The following is a 22,494-nucleotide window of genomic DNA, read 5'->3' on the forward strand; positions in this document are numbered from 1 at the left end:
TGCAAGCAGCCCCATCACCTACCAACATTGGAAAGTCCCCCTTTCTGTTGAATTTTCTCAATGGCATTCCTTAGATCCTTGGAGTTGGCATAAGTTTTTAAGTTAAATTCTGTGGAAGGGTCATCCCTAAAAGGAGAAATTAGAGCAAATGTCAGTGTTTTGCTTCACATACAACACAAAAGCCACAGGGCTGATCTGTGCTACCTGGATCCTGATTGCAAGCTGGAGTGACGCCTTTAGCACATATCAGCTTATAGATGTATTGTATTTGTTGGGAAATGTCCTGACGAAGGCAGGAATGATGCATCTGACTCCATGTTCTCAGCAGGCTGATTTATTACTTTATGATACTATATTATATTAAATAATACTGTACTGTACTAAAGAATACAGAAAGGATACTTACAGAATGTTAAAAAGATAACAATGAAATCTCGTGACTCTTTCCAGAGTCTCGACACTGCTTGGCACTGATTGGCCAAAGAGTCAAAACAGCTCACACCAGAATCCAATGAAACAATATCACCTGTGGGTAAACAATCTCCAAACACATTCCACATGAGCACAACACAGGAGAAGCAAATGAGATAAGAATTGTTTTCCTTTTCTCTGAGGCTTCTCAGCTTCCCTGGAGAAAAATCCTGGGCGAAGGTATTTTTTTTAGAGAATGGGAATGCTACAGAGCTACAGCTGCCAGAGTGTGCAGTCATGTCCTGTGGCAATGGGAATGTCTGGGAAGCTCTTACCCATACTGAACAATGCCCATCAGAGGACCTGCACTGCCGATGCCAAGGGCTTGAGCCACGTTACCAAGGAACCGCTTCTGGAGCTGAAAGCGGCGTTTGCCAATGCTCCAGCTCCCATCCATTAAGAAGGACAAATCAACCTTGCAATCTGAGGAGAGATAAAGAAACACCAAAAGTATTTTTAGTGCTTTCTGATTGCTGTGCTTCTTGCAAGCAGCAAAGGCCTAAAAACTCTGCATCCAGTGACTTGTCCTGCTGTGTAAACTCTATAAAAACGCCTTTGACAAGGACAAGTCACATTTGGCAGCTCAAGTCCTACTGGTTGGTAAACACAGTTCTTGGCATGACTTTGTCCCATACAACATCTAAGCTTGACTGTGTGACAAAAGGGCAAGAATCTTTTTACAGGAGTCAGTCTGGGAGCACTGCATTTTGGAGGTCAGGGAGGTCAGCCCCTCTGGAGGAAGCTGACTTGTATATCCTGTGCCTTCAGAGCCATGTCTTGGGCTCAGCACACTTTATTTGCAGCGCAGAGGTGATGAGAGTTTTTAAAACCAGCCTTGGTTTTTGGATTTTGTGGTCTGGCCACCTGCACAGCACAAACTATGGGCATTTCCTTGGTGACACTCTTGTGGACTTAATTGATGTAATAGACATAACAGGAACAGTTACTGTGTTAATGTGTCTCAGAAGGGAGGGAAGTTCCTGAAATGTGTGATGCCTGGGATGTGCCTCAGGGGAAGGACTCTATGGGGTCTCTTCAAAGCGATTGCAATCCAGGATTACTGACAACAATCCTGGAAGCCCTGCACTTGTGAATGAGAATTGTTCATCAGTTTCCTTCTGGGCTGGAGCTAACATCAACGATGGTGATTTTGTTTGGGATGTTCAGACTGAGTGGGGGCTGTCCTTTTGTTGTAGCCTTGTACCCGTGTGTGCAGCAGCAGCAGTGTGCTGTGTGTGTTTCCTCTCTGGACTGAAAGCAATGTTCTATAAAAGGTATGCCTCTACCCAAACAAACTCTTCCCTTTAATTACAGATGGACCTCATCTTTGTGCTGCAAATGCTGTCTTCATCTCTGCCAACCTGCTTTCATATTTCTCTAAGTTAGTGGTGAAACATTCACCACTTTGGTCTGCAACCGGAGCGGGATCAAAATTTGACTTAACTAGAGCGCTAATTAACATTTTCCCCCTCCAGCATCTGGGTCATCCCCATCTCTTGATTTCCCTCTGATGATGCCTCCTACCAATCAGACTGTTCAAACTACTGTGTTTTAATCATTAGGTAGCCCGAAGGCTACAAAGCACCAATTGTTCTTAGTGGCTTATGCAACTGCCTCCCATCTCATTACCTTCAATTTTTTCTCCCATAGCTGTCTCTTTTTTCTAATTCTAATAATGCTGAATTACAGGAGCGTGACTGAGAACCGAGTCCGCTCGCAGCACATGAGGCAAGGTCGGGAACCCACAACAAATACCTCAATTAACAGCCAAGTTTTCCTGAATTTCTTGTCCTTCAAAGGGAACTAGTTCATGAGATCTGTATGTGGGAAGTGGGCAGTTTGTTAGCCAGCAGGGTCTGGGGAGGCAAGGATTTACATACACTTACAGACAGACTTGGTTTCTGGGGAGGATTCCGATTCAGTGCTGGGACACGAGAGGGACACTGCAAGAGCACAGGCTAGGGTGCTTCATAGGGAGGTGAGCATGTTCTGATTTGAAGGGAGGAAAGATCTGAAACAGGACTTTTATGGTCCTAGAGATATCAGTGGGATGAAAATTTTGTTTCTGGTGTGACTTATTTCAGTTTAAGTGCTGGAAACAAAGCTGTCCTTGCTGGTGCCTCCACTGCACCAAGCTCTGCTTTTCTGCAGGGCAATGGGGTCTATAGGGAAGATCCTTCCATTTTTCTTCTTTCCCTTATTTCTGTATCAGTTTCAGGTGTATTTGACATCTTTGATAGGGAAAATAATTTTTCAAATATTAAGAGGAATGCCTGGGAATACATAGACATTTGGTTCAGTAGTTACTGAAAAGAGTCCAGACAGTGTTCAGATGCCCAAAGATGGGCAAGAGAGGACCCAGGCACTGTTGGAAGGGTGAACCTTCTCTTTGGGGTGGCTTCTAATGAAGAGGTGTCAGGCAACTCCATCTCTCCATTAAGAACTTGCTTTCTCTTTCTTGTGCTACTTTGGGCCTCAACTAAAGATGGAATAATGGGTAAACCTGCCTTTTTAATGTGCTGTAGAAGATTTCAGAGTAGGGGAACCTGCATTTTCTTCTCTGAACTTGGGTGGTCTTTGATGACCCCTCTGCATCCTCTCCCTTCTGGCTGTGGCAGGCATTGGGGACCTTTCTCAGGTGATTTCTTTCCCTCCCACCCACTGCTGTGGGAAGGTGCCTTCACAGAGCATAGCCATGGGAGCCTGCTCTGCAGCACACTGGATTGCTGTCCTCTGACACCAAAGTACCTGAGTGAAGAAGCTCTGCTGGGAGCCTGGAGCTGATACTGCCTAGGAAGTGGTGGTAGGGAGCAGCCACCATCTCGTGCCCAGGTAAGCTAAATTTTGGCTGTTATTTCCTTCCCTGTAGAAGCAAAAGCCAGTTCTGTGTATGAGGGGTCAGCAGAGAGTGCTCACTTTTTCTCTGCAAGGGAAAAATGTGCCCCTGGATTTTCTTAGGCTTTCTTGAAAACTTACCTTTTGCTATTTAATTTGAATGCATTCTAGCAATATGTAATCAATAATGTTGCTTAATTATAAAGTTAATTCTGAAGTACATACTCTGATTCCCCTGAGAGATGGATTCCAGCGGCTTTGGATTCAATTCTTCCTTTGAACTGAAGCCTAAACAGAGAAAGGAAAGGCTCTATCAGTATGTGCTTGGTAGCTGCCCTTGCTCTTTAAGGAAGTGGGGAACAGGGTCACTGCAGAGACCCCCTGGCCTGAGGATTGATGTGGGAGGGAAATGGGGATGGGGAGGACATCCTTGGAGCTTACCTTTTTTCATCTACATCACTGTTGGGGTAAAACAAGAGCAGAGACATTTCTAGAAATGCCACCAAAATCTCTCCTAGCACCTGCTTTGAGGTGTTCCCCTTTGGGAGTCAGTTCCCTAACTGCAAGGGCTTGGGAGCATCATGCACAAGTAGTGGGCTCCTCAGGAGCTGAGCGTGGCTGGTGGCCACGGTGTGGGATGGTGACTCCCAGCAATCTTCTCCTGAAAACCAGCCCTGCCACCCCACTGGCCCACTGTGCCTTACAATGAGCTGCACAATGTCTGAAGAGGATAAGCCACAGATTTATCATGTTGTTTTCTGTCTGGAGAGGAGAGCAGAGGCAGCAGCTGACTCCAGCTCATTACAGCAAGCCACAGTTCCTCAGGTGCCCCCACAAGTCTGGGTTATTTTGCAAAGCACAAAAGAAACAGGGTTAAGTCAAGGGAAAGTCTCGTGGGTCACTAGTGGATTCTAGTGAAGTATTTGGGTGGTAGCAGCCTTGAAAAGATGAGTTGATGTCCTTGTGAAAGATACTGACTCAGGACACCATCAGGCTGGAGTCAGAAGGTCTAAAAATGCTGAACTTCACTCATGACTTGAATGTCTGTCAAGACTCTCCTACAGTCCAACATCTCCCTTCCAAGCAAGGGCAAAGAACTGTGTCTTCTCAGTAAAGCATGACAAGATTAAGGGGATTTAGCTGGGATAATCCTCAAAAGAGACAGCAATGATCAGACAAGCTACAACTGAACACTCACCAAGAAAGCTGTTAGTCTAAAGAACAGCAGAACAGCTTATTGTTTTTGTAAACTGCATGTTAGATTTTTAAAGAAAACTAGGAGGAAGACTGCCTTAAATCTTCATCACCAAGTAAGTTGAGGAAAGATTACTGACTTCAGAGACACAGTGAAAAGGTAATTTTAGAAAGTGTGAGCTCTATAAAGAAAAGTATGAGAAATTACTAGGTACCACAGAGTTTGTCTCTCCACAGCAGCCAGCCATGAGCAAGACAAGCATGAGAGCATCAGTGTTTGTAAAGGGACATCAGGCAAGGTCACCACCAAAATATGATAGAAGATGTGACAGCCAAAGCTGGTTGCTGAAGGTATTAAGGACCAAGCCATAATAAGGCAGAGTACTGTGAAGAAAATGGAGGGAAGTACCAGCTCCATCCCCCTCTGTAACCACTCCCATTTCTATTCCAGTTAAGTCTAAAATTTTACCTCTCATAATTGTCAAATACAACGTTTTTGAGTCCTTCTAGCTGCATGCTGAAAGCTGCACATAGTTTTGGGTGAGGGGCCATGTTTGTATTAAGGCTGAGTGTGCAGGACCTGGTGAAACGCTGACCTGATTGGTACCTGATCCCTGCAGGGAGGCTTCAGCACACGGCAGCATCCGCACCAGACAGGGGGGCTTTGGCTTCTCGGTTTGATATTCAGCTGCCAGTGCAGAAAGTTTCTGCTGCAGGGACCAAAGAGCAGCTGCGAACAGCAGCACCAAAGCAGTGATTTCCCTCTGCTTTGCTTGTCCCCAGGCATCTGCTGTTGCCTGTTGCTAGAGCCAGGATGTGGAGCTGGCTGGAGCACTGGGCTTGGCCTTGTATGGGAACCCACGGGGCTGCCTGTGAGTGAAGCAGGCAAAGAGCACAGAGAGTTGCCCTACTTTGTTTACAGCAAGAGCTGGTGATTGCTTTGTGTGCTTTGTTTGAGAATTTCCCTGCTATGTCTGGCCAGGAGAGCCCCAGGGCTGGTGCTGCTTTTTGTCACCGTGTCTGTGGTGCCTGCAGTGCCTGGAGCTTCCCTGTGCTCCTGCCCAGACTTTGGACAGGATACTTTCTGGACTGGGAACAGGAGCTCTCTACCCACCCTGGCAGTGGCTCTTGTGACAGTAAAGCCTCTCCCACAGTTAGTGGAGCTGGCCCTCTTGTGCCAGAGCAGGCTGCATGCATTCAAAAGCAGGCTGGCAAGCCAGGCTCCGACCGGCCTCATCTCTTATGGCTGGAGCTGTTGTCCAGCACTCTGCTGGCTCCTGCCTCTTGTCTTGCACACTGGGGATGAGCTCCCAGGCAGGGAACAGGGAAGAGTGCACCTGGTGTTGTGTATTTGCCTATGCAAGCCCATTTGGATGGAGGAAACACCAGCAGGCAGAGGTAGAGTGGTGGTGCTAGGGCAGCACTGCCTGAGGCTGGCCACGTGTTCCTGACTGAGGAAAAATAGTGTGGAACAGGGGTGACACCAAACAGTTCCATCCAGTGATATCTGCTGCAGGAAACATTTCTGACCTCTCTCAGGCATGAAGGTCTTGCTGACACAAACCAAACCTGCCTTTGAAGGAAGGCAAGTCTCATGCAAGTCTATGGTTAGTTTATCTGATGTGGAAGTTAAAGGCAACATGACTTGGTCATGCACAGCCTCTCTTTGTCAACCACATGGATGAAAATGGTTGTGGGGTTTTTTTTAAACCTGAAATAGTCATCAGCCTGCCTTCCTGACTGTGTATATTCCAGTGCAGGCTTTAATTACAGACACATAATAGTTCCTCAGCAACAGACCAAAGCCATGCTTCATCCTGCAGCCTGCACGCTGCATATCTTACATGTGCCAGCTTGGTATCCCATATGTGCATTTCTCCCCCCACCTTGCCTTATTTGAGAACAGAAAGTAGGTGGATTTAACACTGTAGTGAAATTAGAAATTAACATGTGCCATCCATTTTAGCAACTAAATTGTATATGAAAGATAATTCATAGATAGCTATTTGCCTCATGCATTTATCTACATCCTGTAAAATCCATATTCTTTTCCCAGGCATACAGCTGACATTAGCTTTGTCAGCATGGAAAACTCATGTGTAGGCAGTGCTGCTTTTTTCATTTTTATTTGCCAGTGCAATTATCAGGTCTTGAAGGTTGTGGGTCAGCTGGCTGGTTTGTGCATAGTGGAACAATTGGGTCACCCACCAAATACTCTTCCCCAACTAATTGGGGAGGTGGTCAGTCTCTATGGGCCTCCCTGTTCTGCCAGTCCAATTTATTGTTGGTACTAACATGGGAATTTCAGCTTGCTGCATGGGCAGTCTACACCATGCTAATTTAAAGTTCCCTTCACTGATTGTCACAGCTGTCCATACTGATTAAACTTCCCATTCATATAAGTAAGACAGCAGTGATTACATCCACGCCAGAAACCACTCCTTTGAAGTGACAATCTGAATCCATCAGACTTTATCACACTAGTCTGTGCTGGCACTTCAATTGCTGAGAAACTATTAATACAACATCCCTTCCCCCATGCCCAACCTTTCATTGCATTTAATGCAATCTGTCATTTTCTGCCTCAAAATATCCCTCTGCACCCTGGCCCTCGTGTTGTAGCTTTTCCTGAATAAGCACACTAGAGGCTTTGAAGTAAGAAGAATATTCAAGGGAATGGCCTTTACAAGGGCCACCAGCACAGCCCTCTCCAGCATCAAAATGGTGGGAAAGATCCCTTGTACTGAATGGTGAGGCCCCTGGGAAAAGGGAGAGTACCACGTCATTAATTGGTCTGTACCTTGTGCAGTCTGCTTTAATGTTCCCAAGGAAAGGGAGCTGCTAAATCTGCAGTTGGAAGCTGCTCCTGATTAACGGTTGCACAAGTCTTGGTCTTGTTGCTACTAGAGCCTGTTACAAATTTAGGGTTTTTTTTTTTTCCCTTTACCAGTGCTCATAAAATATTCTTATCTCCATATTGTCATTTTTGAAGGATAAAATGTCAGAAATTTTCAACGATGTTCATTATTCTTTGCGTTTGACACAAACCCTCCTTTTCTTATCTGAATGTCTTCCCTAAGTACATTGACATCAGGATAATCTGTCATGTTCTGCACTGATTGCAGCTCTAAGCTGTGATCTCAGCTGTGGCATTCCCAAAATACCTTCTCATTTACAAATGGATTCCAGTAGCTGGAATTCCTTTCCTGTAGTGCAGCTGCCAACTCTTTCCTGAGCTCCTCTCTTCTGCTCCTGCTTTAAGCAGGAACTCAAGAGTGACGAAAGCACAGAATAATCTGCTAAGATGTGAACAACATATCTTATTTGCAATTTTAAATGCTGTAATTACTTCTTAAAACGAGATTGTTATCACCAGTGTTGTGGGCCTGATGAATAAATAGATTTAGCTTTACCCATGTGTGATGGAAGCCACTTTTCCCAGACTAGTTACTAGATGCTTAAATATTTACCTGTGTCAAAAAGGCTCAGTCCAGGTTTCCATGAGTCTATTTCCATTGCTTTCACACATGAAAGAGAAGAAAAAGAACTTTTACTGATAGTAGTGCAAATTCTAGAGATCACACAGCTCTGAGTCAATGTAGAGAGGTCAGTTTAGACAATAACTTAAATACTTACATTAACAACTTAGGAGCTGAGGAAATCAGTAATCTGGGAGCTTTTATGTGCACATTTCAAGCCATAATTAGGAGCCTTGTATCACTGCCCTCAGAGCACTAACCTTTTTTAAGATTTTAAATACACCTCACTAGATCTGTTTTGGTCTTGTTCCTCTAAATTGCATTGATACTGAGGCACAGACTGCAGTATATTTTTTTTAAGTTGTTTTTCACAGATTTTCACTGAAAATCTGCGAGGACCTCTCACCTAAAGATTTCTCTATCCCTTCAGCCCACCAAAATACAAAGAAATTGTCTAAAAATTGCTTTCCACTTATTAGGCATAGATAACTCCATCAAAATTGCTGCCCTTATAAATAAACCCCAAAATGTCTTTGTTTTTGGAACCTACTGACAGATGTTCCCAAAAGTGATGTTTTGCTCTGGGTTGCAGCCAGATGAATGCCCTTGCATCTCACTAGGACAGAAACAGTTCCTGGGAATCCCAGGAAGGAAAGATTTAACTCTGTTGGAGACCCAATAAGCTGCACAGAGCTGGTGTGCTCTTGACCAGAGCCAGTGGGTGAAGTACAATACAGGCTTCAACAAAGGTGTGCATGGGCTGGCCAGTGTCCTCCAGCCTAGGGAGACTGAGCTTGTCCTTAGATTGCCTTTCCCATGAGGAGCTGTCAGCTTCTCTTTGGGAGGGAGACTTGTCGGATGAGTCTCATGGCTGAATAAGGTATGTGGTCTCCCTTAGGGTAGGAATTACACTCCTAGGGTAATTTCCCTCCTTATGCTGAGCACTACTTAAACACCCCATGAAGGATCTAAAAACTGAGGACAACAATGGGCTAAGTCAATCATGAAGCACACAGAAGTTTTTTTGTGATTGTGCTTAGGAAGAGAAATCAGATAAAGGAAGGGCAGGCCTGGGTAATGGGAAAAGAAACAAGAGGAAAACCAGGAGGGATATTCCTATATTCTGGCAGTGTTGTTTGCCAGTTTTATACATCCTTGAGCAAACAGCACCAACAGGAGCTAGAGGTGATGGTTGCAGAGCACAGGACCCTACCCACAGAGAAGGGCTGATGTTCATTTGTTATCAAAGTGGCCAACAGGTCTCCTGAATGCTGTCACTGAGAAGAACAAATGTCAATGAAACCAGTTCGTGAGTAATCTCCAAAGGTGTGCTTCCCCCTGCCAGGCTGGAGGAGCACCCAGTGACTGTGAGAAAGGAAGATTCATATGAGGCTGCTTTTCATCCTGACCAGCTGAAAAGAAAAAACAGACAAAGAGCAAATTATGACGAAGACCCTGCACTTCTCGAGTCTTCTGTACAAATCTGGTGCTCTGTGAGTTGCAGTGGCAAACTTGTTTAAAGCAGTAGGAGCTGTATGGCAAATGGGACCAGCTGAGGAGCTGCACAAAGATTTGCCCTCTTTTCTCTTCTTCAAATGTAGGGAAAATGTAGGGATGTGAGCTGAAGGATCAGAACAATGGAATGTGCTGATCTCACATGTCACAGGTTTGTTTCTGCTGCCACCTCATTGTCAGGGAGCAAACTCAGAAACCAGGCTTCTTTAACATCTGAAAAGCAGATACTTTTCAGATAGACAGGCAGATGCAGAAAAAGACTGATTTCTATCAGTAGGAGCAATGGTGAGGTTTTTCTAGATTTACAATTAACTTCTTCAGCTCAGATGTCCACAGGTACTCTAGTCTGTACAAATCCCTGTGGGTAGGAGCTGTCTGATGTTTCTTCAACCAGTCTTCTCAGCTCACCCATTTAGAACTTTCTGTGGCAGCTTACTATCCTCATGAAGATAAGTACCAACAACACAAGATAAGTACCAAGAATTTGGAGGATGGTTGTGAATATGCAAAATATAGACCTGTTTATCCAGGATAAATCTCTATTTCTTGCATATTTGCATATTGTCCTGGACATATAATGAAGAAAGCTGTCCATGGAATGTATATCTGAAAGTCAAATGATTATTTTTATAACTAGGGCTTTTTTTTTTCTCACTTGAAGATGCCCATTAAAAAAGAGTTGATTTTTAAGATACTCCAAGACTGGTCTCTTTAAAAAACAAGACAGACACCACCAAAACTATTCAGTATAATTGCCTTGAAAAACATTCTTGAAAATTCAAGACTAAGTGAGTATGGGATTTCAAGGGAGTTAATGTGCATTGCACAAGTAACTGCTGTGTTGGGGAAGGCATTTTCCTAGCACACTTTTCTGGCAGCCTGAGCTGATGAGAGGAAGTCCCTCAACATCATGGCCAAGCTCTCAGAACTGATCTCTGTTGTTTGCACACTCTTGGTGGGATCAAGAACAACCTGCCTTTCCAAGAAAGCAAGGACTTGTTCAGGAATTTTCCTTTGATTGTTAGAAAAGTTTGCTGCTAGAAAGCAACACATCTGAGGTGCCACATTCTGGACTGGAAAAAGGATCAGGACTTACTGGGAATACAGCAAATATGTTTGTATTTTTTTCTTTCTTGTTCTGTGTTGAAGAAAGCAGAATAATTTATGATAGAAAATTTGTACCTTATAATCACTTTAGGGTGACCTTAAGGTGCCTTAAGCAATTAGGTGGGGTGAAATACTGACTTTGATTTAAGTAAGGCTCGGCAGTATTCTCCTGTTTTTCTGGCAAAGATTTGGCTAGCCTGAGAATTAGCCAGCACATCATTTGGTATGGACAAAAATGTATGAAAAAGACAAACACAGATGGAAAACAGAAAGAAGAGAAGGAGATTGAAATGAGGAGGAGTAGCAAAGTGAGGGAGGGGAGTACATCTCATGACAAGTGCATTTTAAATATGCTGCAACTAGACCAACTACAAATTGTAATTTTGGCCAGGAGACTGCTGGGTGAGATTACTTGTCTGGAATTATCTGGAAAGATAATAACATATCCTGCATAATAACATCCTCTAACCTCAATGTGAATGACCCCTTGGCTCTTCCCTGCCACAATACTCCTCCTGTGATTCCCAGTTCTCACCAAAGCCCTCAGGGCTGCCTTCATCTGCTGCAGTCTCTCCCTCCCAGTGGGTTTGGCTGCCCATGCCAGAGGTCAGCACTGGTACAGGGCAGCCCTTGCCTTGGCCAGAGCTGTGTGTGAGAAAAGGCTGTGGGAAGCACCCGTGGGACAGCACAGAGGTGCACACCCTCTCCTTTGCTCCTTGTACCTGTGCCAATTTTAGTGCCATGCTATCTCAACCCAGACCTTGCCTCCCTTACCTGGTGCCCTGCCTCAGCTGGTCAGACCTGGTCAGACCTGCCCCATTGCTTGCCTGGCAGCCTGGGCTGTCAGATCATCCTGGGAACCACCCCGGACCTGCTCTGCTGCTCCTGTGGGGCTTTGTGACCCTGCAGCCTTTTGCTGCAACCCAGCTCCCATCCTGCACCCCACCCTGGATGCTCCCAGACAAAATGTGTCTCTGAGCAACTCTGCTGTCCTTCATGGGAGATTTAGTGTTTGGTGTGTGCTGGGAGCTCTGGAGCCTCTGGGAGTTGTTGGGAAGTGCCTGCTCGCTGGGCTGCTTGCTGGGGAAGGGTCCATTGCACTTCCAGGAAGAGAGAACAGCACAGGCGATGTTTCAACTCTCAGTATTAAAAGCAGCCTCTACTTTCACTGTCAGCCTGGAGGTTTCTGGGAACCACAGGAACAGAAGATCTAGCTCTCCCAAAGACCTGAAGGGCTGCACAGAGCTGGTTGTTTGTTTCCTATTTTGACTAACAAATAAGAAAAATTGCAAACACTTTGTAGATGTTGATTCCCATGGCCTGAAACACCAGTCACCTGTGACTGAGCTTTGCTCTGCCTTTCCCTTTCAGGAAGCTGCTAGTTGGTGTTCAGTGCATGAGTCTTGTCCTGGTCCCCCTCCAGGATGCAGGAAAACAGCGTGCATTACAAGTACTAATTTGTGGTTGCTAAAACTGCTAAAGAGAGTGGAAAATCTGCTGCTAGCAGTCTTGCTCACCCAGGTGGACTGGAGAGCTGGCAGCGCTCTGGAAGGTGGCAGCAGGTTCTTGGTGCTGAGCACCTGCATGATGGGACAGAGAGGCAAGAGGTTAAATGGATGCCAGTGAGAGAGGAGAGGAGAGAAGAGCATCATCACAGGGGATGCAGTGGCCCCACATTGTCTTTCTGCACATTTTCAAACCACACAGAAAAGGAAGATGGAAACTATGAATTAATGTAAAAGGGCTGAAAGAGGCTGGCAAGAGAGTTTAAGTGTTAGTAGGTGCTGCACAGTGCAGCTGTTAGCTGGTCCTCTGGAACAGCTGGCAGTGGGTCCTGGGATGCTGATGGTGCTCAGGGCCTGTGAGCTGGGTCAGGCCTTAGTCCTGCACACTTACACACACACAACGTTCTCCTCTCATTTTGCAACAGCAAATGTTATAAAAGCCCTCTATAAATGATTTTAGACTATTTTTTTGAGAACAACTCCATGTTTAATCAATCTTGTTTGCTTTTTTCCTTTAAAGTTACACTATTGTCACTCAATGACCACTGTGATATCTCCTCTCACTGCAGCCTGCTATGAACATGGTTAGGAGGGAAAACAGTGTGTTACTGCATGACTTGGAATATGTAAGTGGTAAAAATATCTGTGGGGAGGAAATAGAGGAGGATTGTAATGCCTTTACCTGTATTGTGTAGTAAAATATTCCTGTTACTTGCAGAGGTGGAAGTGCCCCTGAATGCTTTGAAAATATTATATTGGTTAGCACATGGAACTTAAACACAAGGTTTTTTAGTATTTGAGCAGTACAAATCTACTGGTTGTTGTTAAATTTAAACATACCTGTATTCTGTCCTCTTCCTTGTGCGGCCTGAACCTGTCCTAAGTAGACATCAGAGTGGGAAAGTGTGATTTATTACACCATGTTTAGTTCAGTTTACCTAGCTTTTTCACTGACTCTCACTTTATAGCTCTCAGAATTAATGGTTCATATATACAGTTGTCATTAATAGAGTTTCTTAGATATATTTTGAGCCTGCTTAAAAAGGACTGTCTTGCTCTGTCTGTCATACAGATCTGTCTGTTCCCTTTAGTTATGGATATTACTTCTACAAGTCTCTGGTCTGCATTTAAAAGATCTGCAGTTACCTCTGTGATTTGCTCTCCTTTGTAATTTTCTTTCCCCCACTCCCACTGGTGATCTGTGTTTATCTCTATTCCAGTACCATCCAATTGTCCTTGTTGTGTGAGGAAGGTTTTAACCCCAAAACACCCCCCCCAGACCAGATAGTACCCGTTCTGCAGAGATTAAGTGGATATGAGCAAGCAGGCAGACCGTAAGTAATGAGACAATGGGAAAATAATGTGGGAGAATTCATGTGTCTGACATGTCTTCTTCACAAAAGGTTTTTTAAAGGTGATTGGGTTATTAAATTCCCATTGTTCAAAAATACTAAAGGCTGAAATCATTTGCAGATGAAAACCATGTCTTTAATCATGCCTTTCATTTCATTAATTTTTCTTAAGAAGCCTGTTAACAAACTTATCCTTTAACAAGCCTTTATTCATTAGTTTTCCCAGAAAGATTATTTTGAAAGCCTGGTGAAATCAATGGGAATGTTCTACTGGACTCTGTGAACACTGGCAGGGGCCTGGGAGGTTATTCTATCAATAAGACCATTTTGAATGGTTGTCTCAGAAAACAGGAATTGCTGCTCCTTGGGAGCTTGACATTGCAAAATAAGGAGACAGTAAGTAGCTTGTGTTTGACCCAAACTCGAACCTTCCAGGCCACTAGAAACCATTTGATGGGATTTCTAGGAGCTGTCCTGAAAGACCTTGTAAACTCCAGATGCCAAAGAGGTCCTGTTATGGAAGTAATGGGCTCATCTGCCAAAACTGGCAAGGCTTTTAAACTCCAAGCTTATAAGGCTCCAGATGGGCCACAGCTACACCAGACTGACTATTCAGATTTCAGAGGGGAAAATCTGTGTGTGCAGCAGTCGGTGTTGTATGGGACAGTGCAGAGCAGGCTTCGCACACAGGAGATCAGTAGATGCCAAAGGGGTGGTAGAAAATTAACTCTGGGTCTCAGAGCTGCCCTTGTCTCATGTTTGCCATGACTGAGCCCCAGTGTGTATCTAACACTCTTTACAAGGTCAGAGGAAACAGAGTACAAGAGGGTAAAGGAGAGATTACCTCAGTATCCAAGTATTTTATACCACTTTTAAATTTTAATTTGATGTTAGCAATGTGGATTTCTGTCTATGCACCTTTTGGCTGTGCTGAGCCACACAGCTGCTCCCTCCTGCTGTAGCTCCCAAAGGCACATTCCCCCATCCCTGCACTGAGCTGCTTCCTGCCATGCTTCTGTTGGCTGGGGCAAGCATGCTGGTGGAAAGGTTGGAATTGCACTTCCAGGTTGCAAGGCTTGTTCCTCCTTCAAATCTGAGATGCCAGTGAGGCTGTGGCATGGGAATATGTATTCATTAGAACAGAGCTCTGTGCAAGCTGGAGGCTGAGCAGGACTAGGAGAAGTCTGTAACAAACTGGGGATGGACAGTCCCAGGCAAACTCCAAGAACCATGTGAAAAATCAAAGTAGTGGAGCAGAGAAACCTTGGTTGGCAAGTTCTGTGGTGAGCAGGGAGGCATGGAGGCAGGAAATTATGAGAACAGCGGTTTAGAGTGAACCTTGTGAACAATGAGAACTGATTTGACAAGAAAAAGAGCTACTCTGTGCACAAAACATGCCTGGCCATCTGCACCTCGGTCAGCACCCTTGATGGGTTAAGTAGTCAGGGATAACTTGGGGAGAAAGGCAGCATCCAAAAATAAACACCAGCTGTTCTCCCTGGTGCCAGGAAGAAATGTTTGTCCAGTGCTTCCTGAAGGCATGAGCCCTACTGGTGTTCCTGCTGGAGAAGAGCTTCCAATGCCCTCTCCAGCACTTACACTCCCGCTGTGTCACGTCCTTTCAATACTTTTCTGTTTACTGCCCAATTGAGTCACAGCTGGGGATGAAATCTGTGTAGTGCACCATGGTAGGAGTGCCCAGCTTGGAGTCCCTGTTTAGAAAATAGATGCAGCCATTGACCCCACCTGGACACAGGGGGCAGGAAAGCACCTCACCAGACAATGCCCAGGAATTGCTGCCTGATGCTTGGCTGCAAGCTCAGTGCTTTGACATGGCACCAAGGATCATGACATGATTTATAATTGCAGTGTTCACAGAAGCACTGGATTTAGACCCAAGCCTCATCTAGGGTCCAAACTGCTGTGCAAGAGAGGATTGCTTGAAGAGCTGGGATGGGAGAGAAAAGTGAACCTGTGGCCCTTGGGAGTGTGCTGGGTTAGCTGCTGTTGGACAGAGGCAGCAGCCCTGGCAGGGCAGGCAGGAACCAGCTGTCATATGGCACACTAGTCACATCAGTGGTTTTTCATTTAGCAGTTTTGGCATATCAAGTCTTTGAAGCAGGGGTCTGGCAATGGAGCAGAGTCTCCATTATTTTTTATGTTACTCTGTCTTTGACAGGCAGAAGATAAAGGGGAAAGAACAGCAAGAACTAGGGCAGCAGTTTTGCCCCTGCTCCCATGCTCTAATCTAAATCTCATGCTCTAAAAATCCTGCTTTTCTTTTGCTTCCGTGAACTAGTGCCAGTGGCTGGAAATGGAAAGAGTGTGTTCATTCTGACTGTGCTCTGTTTCATAGCTGTTGGCTTTTGAGGTGTCTTCTGCAGGCAAACTACCAAAGCACAGTGAGAGGTAGAATTGTGAGTCTCTGTGAGCCAGGATGGACAGGAAAACATCTGATTCTGTTCAGTCAAGCCAAACTCTGGTTAATACCAACAATCAGAAACTCTGGCCTGAATAATAGAAGTGGGTCCTAAAGGCTCCTCAGACAGAGAGAACTGCTTTATGTGTGGTCATGACATCAAAACTGTATTTGTACTTTCTATATTTTTTAATTTATCCAGCTCTTGTCTTTTGGAATCAAGAAGGGGTCAGGAGAATTCAGGAATATCAGGTACTGACATGCTGGACGTAATCCTAGAAATGAAGTCTGTGAAATCAGAAGTGGGTCTCTACCACTCCAGCTCACAATAACCTGTTCCTAGCTGTGATCACTTTAATATTTTGGGAATGAATTATGCTTAGAACTTTGGTAAAGAAAATTGTGGAGAAAGATGGATCCAAATTACAATTAAGTGACCACTGAAAACATTGGAAAATTAGTGAAGATTTTGTTTTGGGGTCATTGGTTGGTTTTTTGGTTTTGTTTTGTTTGGAGTTTGTTTTCAATTTTTTTACTAAATTACTTGTCTTATTAAAGCAAATACAACCTTCCCACTGATTTCAGTGTTGCCAAGACTTTACTCTCAACACACATATCTTCCTGACTGGGGAACCACAAACAGGGTTTCCTAACTGCTAGTAAAGACAATAAAGGCCTCCCCTGTGCTCAGCCTGTGGGAATAGGAAATAGAAAAGAAAGCAACAAGCAGAACCAAGTTAGCAGGCACATCAGGTACAGAATGATGCAGATTTCCACAGAATTTAAACACTTTTGAATCTTGTGGTCACTTATGTAAATCCTGCCATGCACATACCTACCTGCACATTTGACTTGATAAGATTAACCCCTCCAGCCCCTGCCTTTATTCTGCACTCACAACTTAATTTTACTTAATTGTGCTTCCCCTCAAGACCTGAATTACCCAAAAGATACTTGCCCTGCCATGTTCTTGGCTGTGGATTACTTGGCACTGGGCATGACTGCAGTAATGTGAGAGGAAAGCTGAGTTGAAAGCACTCAGAAATAGCTTTGGAGCATGAAAGCTAATGATAGCCCATCTCCCTTTTCACTCAAAAGCAATCATATCCCCATGCTCAGAACCTTTCAAACAGTTGAAAATATTCTCCTTTTCTTGACTGCACAGCTGAGCAATTGCACAGTGTACGGAAAAACACCTCTATATACTTGCATTGCAGGCTGTGGGCTGGACTGGGAGCAGGCTCCTGGGCTGAGATGCAGAGCTCTGAGCAGCTGCCATTCTGCTGTCAATAACAAGTGGCAAGCCAGGAATAACATCACATGTATGCCAGGCTCAGAACCACAGCCCGGGATTTTTGAGAGAAGAGTGCTTTAACGTGTGTCAGCATTTCAGAGCTTTCAGCCCTAAGCCTAGATGGCTCTGCAGCCCTCTGCATTGTGTATTTTACGGCTAAACCAAGCCTCCCTTTGAAAGAGTATGACAGGAAAACATGATTCAAACAGCAAAATCTTTGTCTCAAGTTTTGCAAGGCCCAGCTTTTGTCACAGCTGAAATGGGCAGAAACTGACTAGAAACACTTCCTCAGAACTGTGGGTGATCAGCATCTTTGATATTCAGGACAAGTGTCTGTTTTTTCAGTTTAAATCCAGGCTTGGATTCAGTCATTGAGTTTGCTGAGGCTTGAAAGTTTATTGAATCACTGCTGCCCTAAAACCCACTGTGCTGCATGCCTTGTGGCATACTTACTCACTTCACCATACTTACTTGCTGCTGCAGCTACCACAGATGCATATGCTGGGTGGACACTGCTAGAACCTAAAAATAAGAGATTTTAATTTTCAGCTATTGAAGCAAATCCCCACAATGCTAATGAATAACAATAAATGAAGAAGGAAAGATTAAGGAAAATCAGGTGTGCAAAAAAAAAAGGATGAGAATTCCTTCACAGTGTTTTAATCTTAAAAATTCAAAAGCTGTTACAAAAAATACATTACAGCTTTAATCTATTGAAAGTTATCACAAAATTAATTCTAAAATGAGTCTTCACCTATCTGTTGATCTCTCAGTCTAGATGTGAGAATCAAAGAACTATTTATTGACTTCTATACCTGAAAATCATCACAACATTTGGGAATGGAGAGCTTACTCTCACATGAATTGGTCTGCTGGACTTAAATATTTTTTTCCACTCCTAGTATTTCTCCATTGAATTACTGAACTCATGATCCTCTAAATCATGGTATATCCAGCTGTATATCTTATTCCTTAAATTTTAGAGAGCTGTCAGTCAGGAGGAAAGCAATGCAAACATCCATGCTACTGACCCATATCTCTGCCCCTGTGCAGTCCAGGTCTGGCCTTGGCTGGAGCTGCTGTGGTTCTGGGTGCTGCAGGGGCTGTGGTTGGCTGTGGCACTGTGGTGGAAGGCTCTGTCGTCATGGTGGTCGCTGTGGGGGTGGTGGTGGCCATTTCTGTGCCTGGCGTCGGCACCGGAGTTGTCTGGTGCTCTTTGCGGGCTGTGTCCCCTGCAGGAACATTGACATGTCACTGTGGCTGGATGTGGGACAGGTATGGAAGCAACAGCAGCAGCACTCAATGTTTAAGGCAGCCCAGAAGCTGGCATTCTCTTCAGGATGCCTACAAGCACCCTCATCTGTGGAGCCATTAGTGCCTTCATTGTGGGTGAGTAGTGCAGGTGCCTGTGTGATGCTCTGCTCTCAGAGGGTGCTCACAGCAGCCTGTTGCAGCATTAATGCTCCCCCTACACTTTACTGCTTTGGCCAGGAACACTCATCAAACTGACAGATGTCTCAGACCTATGAAATGGCTCAACCAGCCAGTTGCAGCTTCTGTTTTGGCATCGTGCTTCCTCAGTGTAATTAAGCACTTAGAAGGTCCATATACATGGAAATCAGCTGGCATCTGGTAGTAAAGATGGCCCATCTGAGTCATAGACCAGAAAAAAATTGCAGCACTGAAATGTTCTTGACAGAAAGACAACTTTTAGATAAAGATGATTTGGGGGAGAGGGTCAGAGCCAGAATAGGGAGCATCAGGGCTTTGGCTGAGGATAGTGGGGGAGATCACCCACCACCTGGAAGATGCCAATCTCATCTAAGATTGACTCATCTCACAGTTGCTACTACTTTTAAAATGTATCATCTGTTGTGAGAACAGTGACAACTCTAGTGGCAAAATATACATCCTAAATATCCTTATAAAAATAGTCAACAAGCTTAGATTCTTCCAAGTCATTTTCTCAAAAAAGGTTCTTCACTATTTTCTTTTCCAGCTAGCTACAAAAAACTGCCCTAAAATATATTCCATGTTAACCTTGGTCTTGTTCCTTTCCTTGCTGCCGATAGCCCTGGGGATGGCCTGGCCCGGTGTTTACATGGAAAGGGAATGGTGCACACTCCATTCACTGCTGCACAACACAAGCTTGTGCTCTACTGCTATTTCTGGATGTTCTCCTCTTGGAAGGCATCGTCGTGAAACTGTCTGGTGGATTAATTATCACCTAATGCTAGGCAGTGAAAAACTCAGATCTCAGACAGTTTTAATGGAATAATGCTGAAAGAGGTCTCAGAAGAAAAACAAAACAACTCAGCTGAAAAAATCAGCATGAATGGCTCTTTTTGGGCTGAACAGTGCACTGCTCCATGAAACTGTGCTAAAAGAAAGAAAACAGAGGGCACAGTGAGCCTTCCCCTGTGATCCTGCGCTACTGGAGTCGGGAGCAGGCACACTGGCCAGGTTTATCCCCCAGCCCGTGAGGAGCAAGGAAGCTGGAAGCTAACAGTATTATCAGAAACGCTGAGGAAGCAGCATAGTAAGAGCAAAGAGAAGCTGTTGCCTTGGTGCATGTTGGCTGAGTTTCTCGTGGATCCTTTAACACAAGAGGAAGCTGTTCCCAGTGCTCCTGCAGGCAGGGTGCCCATCTCTTTCACTGTATCTTCAAAGGGTTTGCAGGGAACGTGCCCTGCATAGGAGATTGCCAAGGGCCATAATGCAAGATTTTCAAGTTCATAAAACCTGAACTCATTCAAAGCACAGGCAGAAGTTAAACTCTGTGAGTACCCTCTTTGAATTAGCAGAAGCCCTTCAAGCTCCATTTCAGTTCAGTTTGGTGGGAAAGGGGCTGTGAAGAGGAGGTTGGGATGGGGGATGTAAAGCTGTCCATGTAACCAGTGTCAAAATGCTCCCTACAAGCACCTGCAGGCAGATTGGGTGGGTTGGGTACTGTAAAGAGCATCAAGATTCCCAGCCCTTACCTTGATCTGATGCCTTTTCTGATGTGTTAGAGATGTCTGCACTCTTCGTACCTTTTAGGTCTTGCTCTGTTTTTTTGGGCTCTGAAGCAAAATTGAGCACATTAGAAAAGGCAGCTGTGTAAAGAAAATAATTTCAAGTCTCCCATTTAGAGATTATCAGTCCCCAAAGGAAGGCATCCTATCACATGCCGTTAGGAAGTTTGGCAGTCCAGTTGGAGCTTCATCCCCTACTGGGAAAAAGCGACGACTAAGGAGTAGTCACCGCCTATCTTTCATGCCAAACTTTGGCATTTTTACAGCCCAAAAGCTCCTGTCAGTATCCACAGAATTTCTGAAGTGAGCAAGAAGTATGGGGGTTTGCCACCAATAAGCCAATACTCATAAGATTTAATGCATCATATTTTTTTTCTCTGAGCAGTAGCATGTTCTCAGAACCAGGGTCATGATGCGTGCATGTTGTTTGGGAAATACTTGCTAATGTGCAATCTTTCAGTCACTAATTCATGTTCAGAATGTATTTCTTTCTTGCCTGACATTTTGAGATCATTATGGGGCCAAATCCTGAATGTCATGGACTGGCTTAGAAGGAAAAGGGAGATTTGTTTTTGTTCTTTTTTTTATTTCTAAGACCCAGAGACACCAAAATACTTGGAATACTCATTATAGTTTATTTACTGCTACCTCACAAAATAATCTGCTTCTGATTTTTTATCCGACTGAGTACTGGAGGATTTTCTTCTTCCCTTTTTTTTTTTTTTTTTTTTTTTTTTTGTTGTTGTTGTTGTTTTGTTTTGTTATTCTCTAGCTCTTTTGGCAGCATCAAACTGTTAGAGAATTTACTGCCGTGTTAATGTTTTCCTAAAATTTTGTACTGTTTTTTCTAAACATCTTTTAATAGTTTTGAGCAGCTGTGAAGAGTTACAATTTTGGGAAGGCTTTTCTTGCCATGCCCAGAATTTGAGAAGCACTGTAACCACCAGGAGCATTGAAAGAAATGTCAGGGACTATGAATCTCTGGCATCTCTGGGATGAGGACTAAAATTGCATCTCTGACAGCTGATCAGGTATGAAGCAGAAGTTTTTGTTAATCTGACAGCAGTGAGTGTAATACTCAAAGGACTGCTTTTGCCTCCTGCAGATAATGGATTTAAGTATCAAAGTGAACAGTGTGGTCTCTGTAATTCAATTAAAAGTAGCTTTTTTAAATATTAAAAAGTAAGTAGGAAATTCTCTCACAAAATGGCCCGAGCTGCATATTACAGAGACTTTTATCTTAAAGACAAGCTGTTTCTAACAGACAACAGCTGAGATGGCTGAGCTGAGGTGGCAGATCTAAGGAGGGCTGATAGGGCCAAGGAGGGCCTGAGGAATATAGATTGTGAACAATGGATCTCTTTGCTACCTGTGGGACAAGGATGGGCAAAATCAGGCAGTGACATTGGGTTTGATATAACAGTTGCTTGCTCCTCTGATAATCCTGGCCTTTCTCTGCATGAATGCACTGTCTGTGTTGTTAGAATTCTGGCATTTCATTCACACTATTTGATTCAGGAACAAAGTGAAGACTTGAGTCTTTGCTTTGCTGCAGGAACAAACTCCTGGTATTTTGTTTGTGTGACAGAACCCTGACTGATGATGCTCCCCATTTCTACACTAATTCTTATATTATGTAACTTTTGGCACTGGTGCAAGAGACCTTTGCTTACAGCCTGCTAAGTTCAGTCCTGGCTGTGATTGTCTCTGGTCTGCTCTGAAATGTGTGGGCTGATATTTCAAGTGTGGCTACAGTTGGGAACAATGAGCTGTGATTTAAGGAACATTGCTCAGAAAAAGTCAAGATTCCTAAGGTATTGTCCTCCCTTCTAGCAGAGCATAATGCTTGGGTCAAGTAATTTCTGCATATGTGGTCAAGAAATATACAAATCTGTACCTATTTGATTGTAAAGGCAAAGGTATTACAAATTAAAGGCATGGAACTGAGCTGCACATATTTGGTCTGAACAACTACACCTTTGAGATTTAAATTTGCTTTTGTTTAAGTGAAAATATAAAGATGAAGGGACATGAAGCTGGTGAAGGGGCTGGAGCACAAGTCTTATGAGGAGCAGCTGAGGGAACTCAGTTGTTCCAGCCTGGAAAAAAACCCTCAAGGCTCACAGGGGACTTAATGGCTCTCTACAAGTACCTGAAAGGAGGTTGTAGTGAGGTGGGAGTCAGTCAAGAAGAAATGGCCTCAGGTTGCCATTTCCTGGGGCAGGAAGGTTTAGAAAGGGAGGTTTAGAATGAATATTAGAAAGAATTTTTTCACAGAAAGTGTTGTCAAACATTGGAGCAGGCTTTCC

At 44.2% G+C, this 22,494-nt stretch overlaps 1 protein-coding gene across 5 annotated transcripts in view; it reads right to left on the minus strand.

Annotated features, from left to right (window-relative positions):
- VIT (vitrin) overlaps positions 1 to 22,494 on the minus strand; it is a 53,551-nt gene that overhangs the window by 6,734 nt on the left and 24,323 nt on the right. The window contains exons 7-16 of one of the 5 annotated variants that reach the window (XM_063151866.1): positions 20,153 to 20,233; positions 18,203 to 18,403; positions 17,643 to 17,693; positions 12,947 to 12,985; positions 12,789 to 12,845; positions 12,119 to 12,181; positions 7,971 to 8,018; positions 3,532 to 3,594; positions 747 to 894; positions 23 to 126 (exon numbers count right to left, since the gene is read on the minus strand). In XM_063151866.1, the coding sequence (XP_063007936.1) occupies positions 23 to 126; positions 747 to 894; positions 3,532 to 3,594; positions 7,971 to 8,018; positions 12,119 to 12,181; positions 12,789 to 12,845; positions 12,947 to 12,985; positions 17,643 to 17,693; positions 18,203 to 18,403; positions 20,153 to 20,233 (855 nt within the window). The remainder of the gene's footprint in view (positions 1 to 22; positions 127 to 746; positions 895 to 3,531; positions 3,595 to 7,970; positions 8,019 to 12,118; positions 12,182 to 12,788; positions 12,846 to 12,946; positions 12,986 to 17,642; positions 17,694 to 18,202; positions 18,404 to 20,152; positions 20,234 to 22,494) is intronic. The other 4 variants (XM_063151867.1, XM_063151868.1, XM_063151869.1 and 1 more) reach the window with 4 other exon arrangements.

Source organism: Melospiza melodia, chromosome 3 (assembly GCF_035770615.1).
Source record: "Melospiza melodia melodia isolate bMelMel2 chromosome 3, bMelMel2.pri, whole genome shotgun sequence".
Taxonomy (NCBI): domain Eukaryota; kingdom Metazoa; phylum Chordata; class Aves; order Passeriformes; family Passerellidae; genus Melospiza; species Melospiza melodia.